This window comes from Amphiprion ocellaris, chromosome 13 (assembly GCF_022539595.1).
Source record: "Amphiprion ocellaris isolate individual 3 ecotype Okinawa chromosome 13, ASM2253959v1, whole genome shotgun sequence".
In the NCBI taxonomy this organism is placed as follows: Eukaryota; Metazoa; Chordata; class Actinopteri; family Pomacentridae; genus Amphiprion; species Amphiprion ocellaris.
This window is the reverse complement of record NC_072778.1, coordinates 13,673,482-13,692,384: the sequence shown is the minus strand read 5'-3', so window position 1 is coordinate 13,692,384 and position 18,903 is coordinate 13,673,482. Positions and strand designations below refer to the sequence as shown.

At 39.2% G+C, this 18,903-nt stretch overlaps 2 protein-coding genes across 2 annotated transcripts; one reads left to right on the top strand and one right to left on the bottom strand.

Moving 5' to 3' along the window:
- The first annotated feature begins 2,002 nt into the window (after nucleotides 1–2,002).
- clic2 (chloride intracellular channel 2) lies at nucleotides 2,003–8,497 on the top strand. Its single transcript, XM_023287164.3, has 6 exons — nucleotides 2,003–2,296; nucleotides 3,713–3,822; nucleotides 4,409–4,534; nucleotides 4,648–4,748; nucleotides 6,098–6,279; nucleotides 7,697–8,497. Exons 1-6 carry the CDS (start codon nucleotides 2,243–2,245, stop codon nucleotides 7,856–7,858), a joined length of 735 nt encoding a protein of 244 aa, XP_023142932.1. The 5' UTR covers nucleotides 2,003–2,242; the 3' UTR covers nucleotides 7,859–8,497.
- A 94-nt stretch (nucleotides 8,498–8,591) lies between these two features.
- Nucleotides 8,592–10,902, bottom strand: urp1 (urotensin-related peptide 1). Its single transcript, XM_035955897.2, has 5 exons — nucleotides 10,754–10,902; nucleotides 10,415–10,534; nucleotides 10,265–10,305; nucleotides 9,853–9,958; nucleotides 8,592–8,816 (listed from the first exon to the last, which is right to left on the bottom strand). Exons 1-5 carry the CDS (start codon nucleotides 10,854–10,856, stop codon nucleotides 8,785–8,787), a joined length of 402 nt encoding a protein of 133 aa, XP_035811790.1. The 5' UTR covers nucleotides 10,857–10,902; the 3' UTR covers nucleotides 8,592–8,784.
- Between the last annotated feature and the right edge of the window lie 8,001 nt (nucleotides 10,903–18,903).

Sequence of the window (18,903 nt, the reverse complement as noted above, 5' to 3'; positions counted from 1 at the left end):
AAAAAAGACAAAACATTTAATTAAAAAATTAAATGTTTAATTAGAAAATTATATCTTAAAGACAATAAAAGTTCAAATAGGAATTACACAGAAAATACAATGAAGGATTTAAAAAGAAAATTAAACATTGAGGCACAGTGAGCTGGCATACTTCTTGTTTCCGTTTTCACGCTGTCTACATCAACGGAATGCACTGAAAATTTGCCCCCACTAGCTTAGCCTCGCTGTAGCACGTAGCTCAAAGGGGCGTGTCCTATCTACTCATTCATATCTATGAGAACAACGATGGCTGCACATAAGGACGCCTGACGTTGATTAGCTGCGTAAATACCATTATATACAGTCTATGGTAAATACGTATGTGAATCGCATCATTGGCTGCAGCAGCCAGTCACCTGTCACTCACTGACTCACACTGAAAAATAGCACAGAATGAATTGTTACGTATTTATTTTATTTACAATTTAGGTTGGATTTTTTTTTTTTTTTTGTGCAGCTCAGATTTTCTGTGCGCGGAGACCGTGTCAGCAGTGCGCAATTGCGCAATTGCGCACGCGCGCAGTTTAGAGGGAACACTGCTTACAGCATGAGAATGCTAGCACGATTTTCAGCAGGTATAATTTTTACGATGTTCGCCACTTCAGTTTAAATCTCTCTCCTGTCGTGAAAACAATGATGCAACTTTACACCTTTGCTTCCTCTCAAATGTGCAGCTCTGTGAAGGCTCTGTCTCTTTCTCCACACACCCCTCCTTTCTAGCTGTAACTCAAGCACACCAGCTCATCTACAACTCAAGCTCAGCTTAAAAACTGTAAAACTATTTCATGCTACACAATGGCAAAATGTGTAATTTTGAGTAATTCAGACATGCTTGTTTGAGACCAGAAACCGCTTCTGAAGAAGAAGAATGATACAGAAAGTCCCACCCTGTAAGCTGACAGGATTGGTTTTCTAAGATTGTTACGCGTTAAACCGCGGAAATCTGACTGTATTATTTCTGAAATTGTTCAGCCATGGTGCTCATAACATGTCCTCTAGCATATAAAAACACCACATATGCATATTAACAAGGGAAAAATCTTCATTTTCAAAAGGGTTTTTTTCACGTTAGCATGCCAACTCAGCACAATATACAAAGTACAGCAGATAATGATGAGAATGCCATTAATGCTGCAAAAAATTAGATTCTAAGCAAATTTAAATGTTAATGACGTTATGGGAGAAAAGTCAGGGGATGGAATTTGTTTTTATTTCACAGCAATCCACCCCCATAGTCTTTTTTACTAGAGCTAAAATGGTGGAAGACGCAGACTTTTGTGATGCTAACTCATCTGAAATTAAATATGGCAACTTAAAAAGCCATTAAGATTGCATTTTTTCATACTGTTGAGATGTTTAATATGTTTTCCAATTCTAAATCAAAAGTAGATACACAATAATCTGCAAAGTAAATTAATTATAGCTCTCAAATGAACGTTGCAGTAAAGTAAAATCATTTTTGAGACATTTTGGAGTAGAATAAAGTAGAAAACCACAGAAAGTACTTCAGTAAATCCTTAATCACTCTGTCTACTACTCTTTCATTCAGATATACACACATTTCTTCATCAAAAACACTTCAAAAACCTTTAATGCAGCTTGTTAACATATTCCTGACATTAATGTAACCAAATATTGTACATTATTCTGTCCAACACATGAGACTTTCTGCCATAAAATTCAGTTACTGTCTCCCGGTTTCCCTCAGCACTCAGTATTAAGCGCAGCCTGTTTCATTCCATATCTAACTCTGCTGGAATGTGTGGCTCCAATGAATTGTCTGAATTTGTGTGTTTTGAGTCACTCTGCGTTATCAGTTCCTGCGCATTGCAATATGCAAAGTACCTATTTTAAGCTCTCTCCTCATAGAGTTTGCCTTTGGGTATATAAGAGTGTGTACCCCGCCCATCTCTCTGGATCCTCCCTCTCCCCTGACTTGTGAAGTATGTTCAGAGCGATAGCCTCCAAGGAGCCCTCAGACAAACACAAGCAGCCGTGAGGTGTTAGACTTTCTCCTGATATCCACAGCCGCAAGAACACCCTTGAAACCAGAGCAGCACGTCTTCGAGGGCACCATTATCAGCTTAGCCTCTCCTCATCTGGGGATTTTCAGGAGGAACAAAACCAGTGACTAAAGGAGAAGCTTTGACTGGAGGAAGCACTTGGACTTCAAAAAAAGTGAATAAAACAGTTTTGGGACAAGATGGCACTTCGGCAGAACTCAGAAAAGGAGCCAAGTATCGAACTGTTCATTAAGGTCAGTCACTTTTTTTCAGATTCAAACTTGGATTCTCTGTCAAAACCACATGCTGTGAAAGGTTTGATTGCGCGTGAGATTTCTACTAGTTGACAAAACAAAACATTGACTTTTCATCACCTCCCTCTGAGGATAAAATAGTCCAAAAATCCATCACACATAGATTTTCTGCTCACTCAGTAGTCCTCAGCTTTGCCAGAGATGTACAAATGTTGCCATAAGAGCAGCATCAATCAGAGGACAACTCTCCTTTTGACTGGTGCCATCTCCAGATACCATGAGCTCCAGATGTTGAGGTGTTTGTATCCCTGCTGAGGGTCACAGCAGCTTGTTATCAGTGAACTCTGTCCACAGAAGGTCGGTCCACCTTATCATCGCACACCCAGAAAGAGCGAGCAGCATGGAGGGTGACTGGCCTCAAGCCTAACCAGGCACACCCACTTTACTTACACACATGTTCAGATACAGTCAGGTCGTATAAACACATTTTTCTTAAACATACAGAAGTTTTTTTTTTTTTCTCCTTGTACTCTTCCTGTACACGAATGTTTTATCTGAAGGAGGCGGCGTAGTTCTTTGGGTAAATAAAGTAAGGTTAAGTGAAAAGCAGTGTGGTAGAGAGTACATTATGTATCTTTACGAACAAGATGTTAAACATTCAGGCACTTTAAGAAACAGGTCAAGAGGTTGTAGAATACAGTTTAGTTAGATAAGAAGATCCCTCTCATATTTGCAGCTGTTTAGCTTATCTTAACATAAAGACCAGAAACAGTTTCTATAGCTCTGCTCTAAGTTCATAAAATTAGGCTAAGAAGCAACTAAAGCTTCCTTGTTAACAACGTATATTTGTTTGTTACAAAAAACTAAATGTAAAATGCCAATTTGTCATTTTATGAGGGGGCTGTTTGGAAAATCACTGCTTCCAGACAAATAATAGTTTGACACATAAACCCCCATAAAAGATTCAGTCATTTAGCAGTGCTTTAAAGATGCTGAGAGTCAGATTTTATTACCTTATGGCAGATCTAGACTACTCATTCCCCCTTACTTCTCGCTAACCAGCTGCTGCCTTTATTCATATTTACTGTACAAACAGAGTAGTATTCATTTTCTCATGTAACACAAATCACACAATTCCTTTCACATTAACATAGTGACATGTGGGGCTCGAACCAGATTGTTGTGGTGTTTGGAAATAGCTAAAAGGGCAGAGCAAAAGTTATTTTCCGCTACAGCACAATGCCTGCATTTCCCCTCTATAGAGGAAACTGCCTTTAAATATCCCACACACACTTTTCACCTCCAAAATTGTTTTTATCCAATAGAGGAGATGTAGTTCATTAGCTAAAATGGAACATCTGTGACTCATGTGATCATAAAGCCTAATTTTTACCACTTATTTCTTGTGTTTTTCAGGCTGGACATGATGGCGAGAACGTGGGGAACTGCCCCTTCTGCCAGAGGCTCTTCATGGTGCTGTGGCTGAAAGGAGTCAAGTTCACAGTGACCACTGTTGATATGAGGAAGTAAGCACCCCTCCACTCGCAAAAACACTTCCTGAGCATCTGGTGGCGGGGACTTTCACACAGAACTCTATTAAGAAGCAAACGAAAGAGAAATTGAGAGTCTTTTTACAGCAATCCAAACCATTTCTCAGTAGTCAATAGGCGCGTTGCTCGCTCTGTCCTGCAGAAGTTTAGAGGGAGGAGCCGTAAAGCCAAACTGTACAAAGAGCTCTGTGTCACTTCAAAACAAGCACCTTCTTTAATTGAGGTTTTATTGTGTGAATTTCTCAGGGTCATTGCCGACAAGCAAATAAGATCAGGAAACTATGAAAGGATGTTGATAATTAAGTGATTCAGAACACACACACAACAGGCCTTTTAAACAAGCGACCACTCCCAGCGCTGTGTATTTTTATAGCTAAAGCAACAGCCGGAGTTGAAATCATTAATCCAGAGTGCCACATTTGATCCTGACAGTCTTGATAACCAACACGCTCTCCGTTTTGACATGTCTGATAGCAGACTGATTGCAGAATTGAATAGACACAGGTCAGAATCTCTCCCTTCATGCCTTCCTTCCCCCTCCATCTTTCTGCATCTTCTCCAGGAAGCCAGCGGAGCTCAAGGACCTGGCCCCTGGGACCAACCCTCCTTTCCTCCTCTACAACGGCACCCTGAAAACAGACTTCATCAAAATCGAGGAGTTTCTTGAACAAACACTGGCCCCTCCCAGGTATTGTTGCGCTTAATCATTCCACAAATAGCAGTGATGTGTGATTCTGATGACGGCTCATTCTCTTTGAACAAGTGTACTCCCAGCCTTCTCTTTTCCTCTCCCCCCTGCAGGTATCCTCATCTCAGCCCGCTGAACAAAGAGTCCTTTGACGTGGGTGCTGACATTTTTGCAAAATTCTCTGCTTTCATCAAGAACAGCCCAAACAACACCTGTAAGTTTGGTTTCTTGTGATTTATTAAACATGTACTGGTGCATGTGGATGTGACCTAAAAAAAGAAGAAGTGCTGCACTTGAGCACAGTGTAGACGTTCCTGTACTTTACTCAAATATATTCATAGTTTATACAATATTATGTTTATCTGAGCACTGTGGCTGTTTGCAGATGATGATTATATCCAAACAATATGAGATCTTCCTCTAAAGTATGGTGTTTTGTAGCAGTACATAAAACTGTTATGCAAAATACTCTTGTAAAACTATGATTTTCATATATTGCTCAATTTTTGAGACTTGGGTTTTTTTGCGTCCAAATATTCTCGTCAGTCTTTCAGACTAGTGGAAAGAAAACAATCCAAAATACACATTTAAGTGTTTATTTTGTGACACATTGTCTATGCAAATTACAGAATATTTAATTAGATATTAATAATATGTTTACATATTTAAATATGAAGTTCCAATTGACAAAAAAATAATCATCTTAATTAACTGGGCAAGTTTAAAGGTGATATCTATGAAAATTTTTACCCATTAACATTAGTTCTCAGTAACAACATAAAAAATTTATAATGCAATTCATTTTTGGTTTGTTTGTTTCTGGTTGTTGACAGCATGTTTTGATTAAAGAAATGAGAAAAATATATAACATCCCCCTCTGTAAAAACCTTTGACACTAGTATGTTAACAAGATTAAACAAGAACTTCATTTCATTTTTCTGTTAGGGAAATAGTGCAAATTAGCATATATTTAGGAAGATAATGTGTAGCAATTTGCATATTTAAACATGACTTGTAACATTTGCGATACTTGTAGTACAAAAACCTGACGTAACGTAAGCAATCATATAAGGGTGTTTCTGGGTGATATCTGTTACTACATCTGTTACCCGTTTTGTGCCTTAAAATTATCTCCACCTTGATCAACTATGACATAAACACATAAAACATTAATGCTTCAGGAACCCAGTAGTGTGATATTATAACAGCAACACAATGAGTACTTTTATTCTACTAGTGCAAAAAATGACTCCTTATATTATTATCTACATGTTATACTATTGGAATATTATTAGTGATGTATTTACGTGTCTGTGGAGGTGAAACATATTTTTACAACTGTTGGTTAAACTCATGCAAACTATTGTATTTTATAAGCCTATCATAGGTCATCAGGTGAGATTAACATCTGTGTAATTAACTTAGGTGTTGAAAGTACAGTGTTTCCCTGTAATTAGTAAATGCATAAAGCAGCATAAAAATGAGAAGCATTATATAAAAAATACAGGTTGTAACAATACACACGGGCACTTACTGATAAAACCCATGTTTCTGACTCTTCAGTCCAACTGAAAAACCTGCTGCGGGAATTTAAACGTCTGGACATCTACCTGAACTCGCCCCTTCCCGAGGAGATCGACCACAACTCGGCGGAAACCATCACCGTGTCCAAGAGGAAGTTTCTGGACGGCGACCGCCTCACCTTAGCCGACTGCAACCTGCTGCCCAAACTGCACGTTATCAGGGTGAGACAGTCTTCCTGTTGCTGCACAAGTGGCCAGAAAAGAAGCACATGGTTCCTCAGAGGTAGAAAAGAAGAAAATAGGAGTCTCCTGATCATCTAAACTGGATTATAAGGCAGATAAGATAAGGGCTGAAATTCTTACCTGATGGATAGATGGACATACTAGATATGTGATTATTCAGCAATGGTGTTAAATAGTTACTTATTTACAGTTTTGAGGTGCTTTCTAGAAATACTCTGTGGCTGCATACTGTGCTGTTTTTAAAGGACAGCTATATTTAGTCGTTTACTCTCTGATAAAGATTTTACATACAATGTTTGTCTTAGAAAATGCAATCTGTTAAAGATGAAACTAGTGGTTTCGCCTGACTCAATTTGAATAATTTTTCAAGGTTCATAGAGCTGAAGTTCTCCATTTTTTTTGCAAAAAAATGGAAAAGAAATTCAAGTAGTCTGTTACTTCTTCTTTTCTACACCAATAATCTTCTCACAACCCTTGCCTCGGATTTTCCCTCAGATTTATCTCGTGAGTCTTTGCAGAAGGCCAAACACTGAAAGTCACTGCCACATTTTACAGAAACAAGCAGCAACTCACTCAGATAAATCAATTAATTGCTGCTTACGACGTTTCTGGATTGACTGTGTAATAATGTAATATAAAATAATCTGTCAGTCACAGGGGCAGTTTTATGCAAAATGAATACTTTTACTTTGGATTCTTTATGTACATTTTACTGACAGTACTTAAATAACTAACATTTTCAATGGAGGCTTGCAGGAGTATTTTTACAGTTTAGTTATTTGGTGCTATGCTCTATGCTACTATGTCAAAGAGAAATATTGAAATTTTAATCTAATTTATTTGCTAGCTGTAGTTACTAGTTAGATAACAGATCGGGATTTTAGACGCCTGTGATAAGCATAAAATACTATGCATTGTTGCAAAGCACATTAACCTGTATAACATAAAGCAAAAGTATGTGTTGCACTGCACTCTACCAGTGAAACTCATACACTGCAGATGCTGAGTTTCTTTCTTCTCTGGAACACGAGAAGATTCTTTTGCCTGTTTCTAGGTTTTACTGTCAAACATTCTGCCATACTTGCTGTAACATACTCTTATCTCTGTTGCTGTTGTTGCTTCATTGGCAAACCATTGATCCAAATCCATTGTAGCAGATCTTCAGTGCATTACTGTCAGTATACTGTGTAATCTAGACAGATTTACTTGGCACTGAGTGGCTTATATAATGTTGTGTGAACTCATTTGGCTTGAATGTCACAGGTTTTTGTTTCTATGTAAAATCCTCCAACTTTAACATATTAACACTTTGCTATATTGGTGCTTTTGCTCAATTAGATGCTCTGAGTAGCTCTCTTGATCTTTACTGATGTGTTTCTCTGTCTATTTATTTCAGGTTGCTTCCAAGAAATACTGCGACTTTGACATTCCCGCCGAATTCACCGGCGTGTGGAGATACCTTCAAAACGCCTACGAGAGAGAGGAGTTCAAACAGACGTGTCCGGCCGACATTGAAATCGAGAAGGCTTACTTCAGCGTGGCCAAGAATAGAAATTAAACTTTTCATTCTGTGGTGTTAATGTCCTGTTTTTACTGTTAGTGTAACCGTGCATGTAGAGATGGTGATCTATGGAGGGCGCTGCAACCTATAAGAACAAACTACAGCAGTGAGTCAGACACTATTCAACTGTAAAGGTGGAAAACGCGATTCTAATGTAATACCTTTTTTTTGTCAAATTCATTGAATATCTGTCCATGTTGTGTGTGTGCTGAAAGAAATCTAGTGTTCGTGCACAGCCCTGGCTCTGTAGATTTCTCCAAAATCGCAGACTCCACCTTTAAAGCTCATGAGCTGGTGTTGCAGCAGAACTCGGGAAAGTGAAATGTTTTATTGGTTGTATGTACTGACTGTTTATCCAGAGTCACTCACAGACAACAAAAGGCCAAATGTGCAATTAACTGTTGATGATTATTTAGCAGAGTTGTTGTTTATAGTGTAAATAAAGATATTTTTCTCTTCTTTTTACAATCTAAACACCTGCATTGAAGCATATATGATTGTATCAGTGGTAGCAGCAGCTGCAGAAACAGTTCATTTTTATGCAGAGTACACGCCTGTATTTTACCCTGTATAAATACAGTGTGATAGGTTGGAATTTTCTCAATTTCACACTAATAAAAAATATCTCACTGTTGATATCAATGTGGTTTGTGTGTGTGCTCATAATCCTGGATTTCATTGCCCTTTCTTTGCATTCATACAGTAAAAATACAAACATCTGTCACATAGATGGCATTTCTCATATTCAAGTTTATTTTCAGCCACAAAAAAAGACCATTTTACAGCTTCAAAAATATATCTTCTGTTCAACCAGTATAGACGATAAATAAACAGTTTGATGGGAAACAAAAATGACAAAAGAGAGTGAGAGTGTTTCCAACCAGGCCGAGCTGAAATCGTACCAAACGTCCTCTCAGTGTGCTCTAGTTGGTCACACAGTATTTCCAGAAACATGCTGTCAGGAGAGAGAATAAATAAACACTTTTAACAGTGCAATCCTCTAACATGTTACACTTTTTTTGGACGTTTTTCTACTATCAACTGTCTCTATAGTGTCATTTTCTCATGTATTTTCTGCTTATTATTATATAAACAGCATCTATTGTGTCTTTTTTTAAAGATGAATCCTTCTACTGTTGCTCAGTTTTTCTTGTTTTTCCCCAATTGATTGCTGTACATTTAGGATTTTTAATTATTTGTGACTGATCCAGCTAAAGTAAATCATCTCCATTTGAGTAAATGCTGTTGTGCCTCAAAATAAACAGCAGAACTCTGTATTTACATTATTATGTTATTTAAACCTCTGGTTTGTTCATTTAGTGTGGTGATGCTGCTTTATGTGTGTATTTATAATCAGTATGTAGGCATTTAATAAACACAGCAGGATGTAGCTGTAAATAAATATGCGTTTATTAATGTATTTAGCAGCAACTATAAAAATGATAACTGACACACAGACATAAAAACAGTGGCAATATATTAAAACACCTCTGCAATAATTTCAAATATGTTGTCACAGATGCTTAAATGTTCTTATAGCTAATTACAACTGCATTACATATTTTAATAAACTAGTTACTAATTGTTCATATATTTTTGATAAATGTTAAATCATAGGATGAAGAAAGATCAATATAATTTGCAGCTTATAAGCTTGTAAAATCTTTACAAAAAAAGCAATTTCTCCCTTTGAAAAGGTCATTTTTATTAAGAGCTTAAAATGTGGCAGTATTTTCTTCTACTGTCTTTTCTGTCTCCATAAGAAAAATCTTAACATCAGTATCAATATGTGCTGCCCTTGTTGCCACCTGTTCAGGTTTACGTAATCTGTCCTACTTTTAAGTAACACAAGCCTTGGTCAAACATCCTTTTAATGAGGTAATTCTATTATAATAACACCGGCTCAGATATCATGTCAGGTGTTGTTGGAGGATCTAAACACTTGAGCAGGTGTGACATGTGGTTAACAGAGAATAATCTGAGTAATTCACCTCTTTTGTTGGTTTTTGGCAGGCTCTGCTCTGATCGGACAAAACCCTGAGAGCGAAGCTTGTCGGCCGCTGCCAGCTTCAAAACCACATCTTTGAAGTCCTCGACCTTAAAAAGAAGCAACGGTATAACAGTAGGTGTAGACCAAGCACTCATTTTTGGTTGCTTTTGCTTTCAGGTGAATTTAAGGTCTGTGTTTTTGTGTCCAAATGTTTCTTACAAATGCCCCCGATCTTAAAATTAAAGGAGATGCATATCCAATTCATTAATTGGCCTTTCAGTGTCATGACACATTTAACTTGTGCAATTTTAATGTTCTTTTTTTATTTTAAGTTTTTTTTAAAAATGTTTTTGTGATGTATTATATAAACATGTGCCTTTTCAGAGTGTACAGAGATGTTTTATCAGCCTTACCAGGTTCACAAACTTCTCCTGTTGTGCTGAATCTTTTTCCCCTGAAAGAAAATTGTAATGAAAGTTAATACATTGTTACTTTCATCATCATGTTGAACTAATTTGCCTTTTGACTTCAAGTGTCTGTGTGCACATTTTTGTCATTTTCACCTTTATTCCAGGAGTCTCTCCCTCCATTGTGTAGCATCAGCAGAGGAAACACTTCTCTCTGCTCCCCCTCAGCAGTGTTGGCTCCATCCTCCACCTCTGACACTAATTTCTGCATGAAATCTGTTGATATGAAGCAATTTTCTCTTCAATTTTTGGGTTATGGATCATGTCTTTATGAATAAACATGAGCAGAATTTGACCGAGTTAGTGAAAAACTGATGTGCAGGGTAATATATCCCAGTGTTGCTCATGACAAGAGGTCGGTGTAAATGAGCTAAAAACAGTCCAAAACTCAGAATAAAATCGAAGAAGCATGATCAACAAAGCAGAGAGTCTTACCTGGCTGTGGATCCAGATTGGCTTCAGGGTACAGGGGCAGAGCATGTGTCCATGTTGCAGAACAAATCACGGCTACGAGGTAAAGCAGAGCTACAGAAAGCATGATGTCTCGACGTTCACTTGGCCAAACCTGGACTATTCCTTAACTCGACCGAGAACTTCACTTATATATCCCCAGCAGCCATCCATCACAATCTGATCAATACATTATCATCACACCCAGTCTCCTTCTTAATGGTTTTGACGCGATGGATCAGGCGTCATAGACACAATTTAGGAGACCCTGTCAATTCAGCCGAGGCCTATCTCTGCTTGTACAGAGCTGCCAAACAAATGTTTACTCTGCAGCAGTAATCTGTCCACAGGAGCACTGATGGTTTGTGTTTTACACCGTTTCTGTGTGATGGGCTGCTCAGATGTGTCATTGCTCATGTCTGAGATCACAGGTACACAGAGCTGCTGCAGGTGTGTCACTGCAGATTTCTACATCATCTCCTGTTGAATGACTAACGTCCCAGAGGGCATTAACAATGGCTGTAGGTCGAACACGTCTACATTTTGTCAGTCATTAATTAAAAAGAGGTATATGGATTGCTCTTGTATCATGCTATTTGATAACCTTTGAATGTCTAATCATTTAAATGGGCTTCACTGTTCACTGCTAACCAAATCCAAGTAAAATCATTGTTCAAAATGTTAACAATCTGTGTGAAGGCAAGATTTGAGGATGTTTTTTATTTTGTAATATGCTTGAGCAATGTGTGTAGTAAAACATAATGAACTGAAATAATAAGGATTCTTTTAAAAAGTAAGGAACACCTAACAAAGCATCGGGCATAATAACATGATAATTAAGCAATGAGAATAGGGTCGAGTGTTGTCATAGGTAGATTGGAACTGGATTATAATAGTGATAAAAACCATTTGCTTTGTAAGGACAAAATAGGACTAGGGGTGCTTAAAAGAGACACATCTAGCATGTTAGCATCTTAATATTTGCTAATTAGCAATAAACACAAACATACAGTCATGGCTGATAGTAATGTCCTTACTTTTGCAGCTATTGGGACAAATAAAATGTTTACCTGACTATCAAGATTTTTAAAATTCATCCTGAGGACAGGGATCAATGTCTGAACTAAACTGCACTGCAATTTGTCCAATAGCTGTTTAACTAAAAACTACAAACCTCATTGTGGCGAGAGAGGACAGAAGTCAGAATATCGGCTTAGTCATCGTACGATTTACCGTTTGAGCAGTGAGAATATCTGTAATAGATTTAATGGCAATCCATCCAACAGTTGTTCAGATATTTTATTTAGATGTAAGCAATGGATGAAATGACAGAGTTTTAAAGATAACCTGAAATTAATTATGTTTAGAGACTTTTATAAGAAAGTCACTCTGTGAGTTTGAACCATTAAGTCATTACTGATGTCACTGAGGTTTAAAATATATGAGCATGGTCCAAATAAATATTTACAAAACTGGAAAAAAAATGATAAAAACAAGTTTCATAGATACTAAAAGAAGCTTTGTGCCACAAGGCTTTTTGTCAAACTGAAAGGTCACTAATGCTGTTTAGACGAGCAGACGAAGCATCGGGTGATTTATTGTCTCCACGTCTGTGAAATCACCGCTGAAGACAACAACATTCGATGCATCTGGCTGCTGAGCTGACAATGACAAGAAGCGAAGCCAAAGCAGAGTTTAGTTTGTAGGTCAAGCGGTGACTTTGAAACGGATGAAAGAGCAGACACATTCCAAACATGTAAAGAAACAATGACATGCTGTCAAAATGTACATGTGATTTACCTGTTGATTGTAGTCATGGGAAATTTTAAGTCATTACAATTTCCTCTATTAAGGACAACCTCTGATACAAAAACATGCTGTGTTTGAAAATGTTCAGTTTGGAAAGATTTGTCAAACTCAACTTTGTGTACACTAATCGTGGAAAAGCACACGGTTTAATTCAACCCTCTGTTTACACACTAGAGTAAATATTTGAGGGAAGGTTTGAGAAAATAAGAAATGAACAGTAGTTTAAGAAAGTAAGAATATCAAATGCTGCAACACTTGTGAAAGTACGTCATAAACAAATGGAAAATAACCTCTGTGCCCAACATATTATTGCATTATTAATGTCTTGATGAAGATTTTAAGCTGCTACATCTGGCAGAGACAGAGAATAGATTTAACTGCTGGTAGTTCAGGTTAGTGGTTCCCAACCAGAGGTCCTGTCCCCTCCAAAGGTCACAAGGTAAATCTTAATAGTCCTGAGATGATTTAGTCAAAGATGGGAATTTTGCTGCTCAAATTTGCAGGTTTTTCTAGACACTGGGCTAAATGTTTATTTCTTTGAGCCTTAAGCCCCTTAAAAAATTCCAGTGTCAATAATGATAAATAGTAATAATACATAATACTTATATAGCACTTTTCGAGATGCTCAAAGACACTTTACAAAGTAGGTTAGAAAACAAAAAATGAATATATATAAATAAATAGAATGTGGCTGCACAGTACCGTAGCCTTGCAGCTAGAAGATTCCTTATTCACGTCCCAGCCTGGGATCTTTCTACATGGAGTTTGCATGTTCTCCCTGTGCATACATGGGTTTACTCCAGGTTCTCCTGCTTCCTCCCACAGTCCAAAAACATGCTAAGGTAAATTGATAATTCTGAATTGTCCGTAGGTGTGAATGTGAGTGTGATTGTTTGTCTCTGTAGCCCTGTCATAGACTGGTGACCTGTCCAGGGTGTCCCCTCCCTTCACCCTAAGTCAGCTGGGTTAGACTCCAGCCCCCCGTGACCCTAATGAGGATTAAGTGGTGTAGAGATAATGGATGAATAGAATGAGTGGAGAAAGGTGGATATATTAAAAGGGAATTTATGCCTTGTAGGCAGTGCTGAAATGATGTGTCTTTATGGATTTGTTGAATATGGAGAGTGAGGAGGCCTCTCTGCTGCTTTTGGTGAGTGAGTTCCAGAGGGTGGGAGCGACCTTGGAGAAAGCCCTGGGGTGACACAGGTCTTTGGTCTGGATGGTGGTAGACAGGAGGCTAGCATCAGCCAGTCAGGTTATAGCTGAGCTGGGGTTATGGAGAGCTTTGTAGGTGATCATCAGGATTTTGAAGTGGATTCGCTGGAGAGTGAGGAGCCACTGGAGGTTCTGAACGATGGGGGTAATGTGATCACGGATGTGGGAGTGGGTGAGCGGGATGTACCGAAATTTTTTGAGTGTTTTGGATGATGTCCCGTAGAGAAGACTGCTGCAGAAGTCAAGTCTGGATGTGAGAAATGCGTAGATGAAAGTTTGTGCAGCTGAAAAGGGGAGGGATAGATGGAAGCGAGCCATTCTTTAAGGGGACAGAAGGCTGTTTTAGTGATGCACTTGATATGTTGATCGAAGGAAAGGGTTTGGTCAAAGATGGCGCCTAGATTTCTGATGTGAGGGGAAGTGAGTGAGTACAGTGGAGCTGTCAGTAGAGAGGGAGAAGTTGTGGGTGGGTTTGGTGAGTGTTTTTGGACCAATTATAATGATTTCTGATTTGTTACAGTTTAATTCGAGGAAGTATGTTTAGAGGCACAGCTTTATTTCTGAGATACAGTTGGTGAATCTTTTGGTGAAGATATAGAGATGGATGTCACCTGCAAAACAGTGAAACTGGAGTCCATGATGGCGATTTAAGTGGCCAAGGGGGGGGCATGTAGTGGATGAAGAGGAGAGGGCCGATAACTCAGCCTTGGGGGGGAGCAGTGAAGGATTTGCATTTGTTGATGCTGATGAACTGGTGTTTGTCAGAGATGGAATGGTTGACTGTTTCGAAGTCAATTCTGCAACAACGACACACAACAAATTCTACATCTGTTTTAGGCCTTTTTGTACCAAACAACCTCTTCACTTAATGTGCTTCATTCTGCAGCCTTAAACAAATGATTCAGATACAATCTGGTCCCAGTGCAAGATGCTCCAGTGTGGGGAAAAAGATGAAACTCTTTGCAGCTTAACTTTGAAAAATGTGTTTTTGGTGCATCTGCTAACAACACAGAGACAACTGCATCACTTATTTTTGATGGCTCACAAACCAAAACTAATTAAAGCTGCAAGCAGCGTTGGACGGGTCCTCGCATCCATGCTCGTCGTCGAATCCACGCACGTCCACCAGGTGGCGCTGCGACCGAGAGTGTATATTGGCCTATGGATGTGATCACGTCCGCACTCTGATGACACATATAACATTTCAGGCAGATCGGACCATGTCCAGGCTAGTTATAGAGCTTTTCCTTCTATCCACCAGGTGGCGTTATGACTGTGGCTGTATTTCAGCATGTGAATGTCATCAGGGCGGGACTCTGATCATACATGTAAAGTTTGAGGCAGATTAGAGTATGTTTAGGGCAGTTACACAGCAGTTGATGTCATGTCGAAGCATCAAAGTTTGGGAGCCTGCCATGGCCACGCCCTCAGACTTTTGTGGAGCATTTTGATAACTTTTGATCACCCATGCCTGGAGTACATCCTGGCTGAATTTCATATCTGCGGTGTTACCCTGTTTGAGTTGATAGCTTTTCAAAATGTCTAAAAATGACCCAAAATTGAAGGTTGGTGTTAAATTCTAGAAAGAAGAAGAAGATTAAAGAAAGAAAATACATAAAAAAGAAGCAATTAAATAAATGGGAAAAAGTTAAGACAATTAAACTTTTATAAAGTATGGGGGGAAAAAAGATGTAAGAAATTAAAGAATTGTATTTAATAAATAAACAGGAAATTTGTAAATAAGTGTTGTAGTCTTTTGCAGTTAATTAATGCATAGGCGTAGTGAGAGACAGCCAGACAATGGGGTAGAAATAAGAATGAGAACAACTAATATAGCACAGGGTTATGAGCAGGAATCGAACCAGGGCCTCAGCATTGAGGACCAACTACATGCGTCAGTGGCTTAACCCGCAGCGCTATATGATCACACATGTTGGCTGTCAGCAAAGGTGTATCAATCCAATAGAAAGTCTAGGGGTAGGGTTCGGGTTACAGAGGAAGGTCCTGACAGTAGCAATGTACCAAAAACATGGATATAAAATTATACATTTTTTCATAATTTAATATTAAGTCACACTAGCCAAAAAATTCTTAGAATAAAGTTGGGGTTTTTCCTTCAGCCGTTGTGGTTGCACTGTACCTTTAGGTTATCTAGATCTACAACGGCTGAAGGAAAAACCACGGATTAATTTCTCAGAATATTCGGCTGCTTAGTATTAACATTAAAAATATTTATGTGTAATATTAATTGCCCTATTTTTTTCATTACAACTGTAAGGACCTTCCTCTCCAACCCTAACCCTACCCCTAGACTTTCTATTGGATTAATACACGTTTTCAAGACCAGAACATGTGTGGTCATGTAGCTCTACGGGTTACGCCTGTGATGTTCAGGACTCATTCTTGTATTTTACACTCTCTGATGTTTTCTTTTCTTCATGTCTAGTGTGTGAATCATTTCTGGTTTGTCTCTTCAGTGTCTCATGTGGCCCTGCAGCTTCTCCTCCTCCACCTCCTCCTGAAGCCTTCATCTTCTTCATCATCAGCTGCTCAGTGACTCTGTTGGACGTCTCACCGTGTGGCAGCAGCTCAGGTCAGTGGTGAAGATCCTCTTTATCAGCTCCACACCCACAGACGTAGTGAACGCAGCGTCTGTTGTTGTGCTAATAAGAAGCTGCATCTGAGCAGCAGCAGCTCTGTTCACTCCAGCCTCAGTCACACATGGAGTCAGAGCAACACTCTGTCAGAGCTGATTCCTCAATGTTAGATCTGATTAATCTCTCTCTAGTAACAGGTTATGTACCACAGGCTTTTAAGGTTGCTGTAATCAAACCTTTACTTAAAAAGCCCACTCTAGATCCAGATGTTTTAGCCAACTATAGACCAGTTTCCAACCTCCCATTTCTCTCCAAAATTCTGGAAAGAACAGTTGCAAATCAATTATGTGAACATTTACAAAGGAATAGCTTGTTTGAAGAGTTTCAGTCAGGCTTCAGAGTGCATCATAGCACAGAAACAGCTCTGGTGAAAGTTACTAATGACCTTCTCATAGCGTCAGATAATGGACTGGTCTCTATACTTATTTTATTGGACCTTAGTGCAGCATTCGATACAATCGACCACAAACTTTTATTACAGCGACTAGAACATTCTATTGGCATTAAAGGGACAGCACTGGACTGGTTTAAATCCTACTTATCAGACAGGTTCCAGTTTGTGCATGTCAACAATGACTCTTCTGAGCATACTAGGGTTAATCATGGAGTTCCTCAGGGTTCTGTCTTAGGACCAATACTGTTCACATTATACATGCTTCCCTTAGGCAACATTATTAGGAAGCACTGTATTAATTTCCATTGTTATGCTGACGACACTCAATTGTATTTATCTATGAAGCCAAATGAAACTAATCAGCTAGCTAGACTGCAAGATTGTCTTAAGGACATAAAGACCTGGATGACCTATAATTTCTTACTACTAAATTCAGACAAGACTGAAGTCATTGTATTTGGCCCCAAACATCTTAGAGAATTGCTTTCAAAGCATATAGCTACTCTGGATGGCATTACATTGGCCTCCAGTACTACTGTGAGGAACCTCGGTGTTATCTTTGACCAGGACATGTCCTTTAACTCGCACATAAAACAAATCTGTAGGACTTCCTTTTTCCACCTGAGAAATATTGTGAAAATCAGGAACATCCTGTCTCAGAGTGATGCAGAAAAACTAGTCCATGCATTTGTTACTTCTAGGCTTGACTACTGTAATTCCTTATTATCAGGTTGTCCCAATAGCTCTCTGAAACATCTACAGCTGATCCAAAATGCTGCAGCCAGAGTACTGACGGGAGTTAGCAAGAGAGATCATATTTCTCCTATATTGGATTCTCTTCATTGGCTTCCTGTTAAATCTAGAATAGAATTCAAAATCCTTCTTCTGACATATAAAGCTCTTAACAACCAATCTCCATCATATCTTAAAGACCTGTACCATAGTACCATATTATCCTAGCAGAACTCTTCGCTCTCAGACTGCAGGCTTACTTGTTGTTCCTAGAATCTCTAAAAGTAGAATGGGAGGCAGAGCCTTCAGTTATCAGGCGCCTCTCTTGTGGAACCAGCTCCCAGTTTGGGTTCGGGAGGCGGACACCCTCTCTATTTTTAAGACCAGGCTTAAAACCTTCCTTTTCGACAAAGCTTATAGTTAGGGCTGACTGGGGGACCCTGACGGGGTATGCTTGTGTTTTCATTTGCACAACTGACTTCCCCTCTTGACGTCCCTTAGTTCATGCCCTAGTTATGCTGCTATAGGCTTAGACTGCTGGGGAACCTCTCTTGATGCACTGAGCCCTTCTCTAACTACATATGTATTTTACTACATATACCATTATTGCATTAACATTTCACTCTGTTTCTTTCTGTGTCCTTTCTCCGAGTGTCCCTGGTTCCCAGAGCTGGATGCTGGATTGCTTCAGAAGTGTGGCTGTGTTTTATGGTCCTTGTGTCCCACCCCCCCACCTCTCTATCTCTACCCCTCTATCTCTACCTCTACCCCTCTATCTCTACCTTTCTACCTCTTCTGTCCCTCTCAACCCGCCCGGCCAGCAGGCAGATGGTTCCCCCCACATTAGAGCCGGGTTCTGCTCGAGGTTTTTTTCCCTGTTAAAAGGGTGTTTTCCTTGCCACTGTCGCCTTTTGGCTTGCTCTGGGGGTCAGGCATATGGGTTCTGTAAAGCGTCTCGAGACAATTTGACTGTAATTGCGCTATATAAATAAAATTGAATTGAAAATTGAATTGAACTGAGAGCTCTCAGCAGGTTTTCTACCCATTTAAGAAACAGGACAAACCGAACAAGCTGTTGTATCGATTTGTCCACGATTTCCTCTCATGTGTCCATTTTAAGGAGTTTGCAGTCAACCAAGGCCGACTCAGAATCACTCCCACCGGGAAGATCTGTGAAGGAAGGTCCACCCGGCTGGTCCAGAAGCTCCGGTCCAGCAGAGCAGCGTCAGGATGGAGACGTAACTGGGTGAGTTAACTAGAGAGGCGACACATTCACATAGAAAATCCAACAATTCCTTCTGTTTTTACAGTTTGTGACTCTGGTAAAT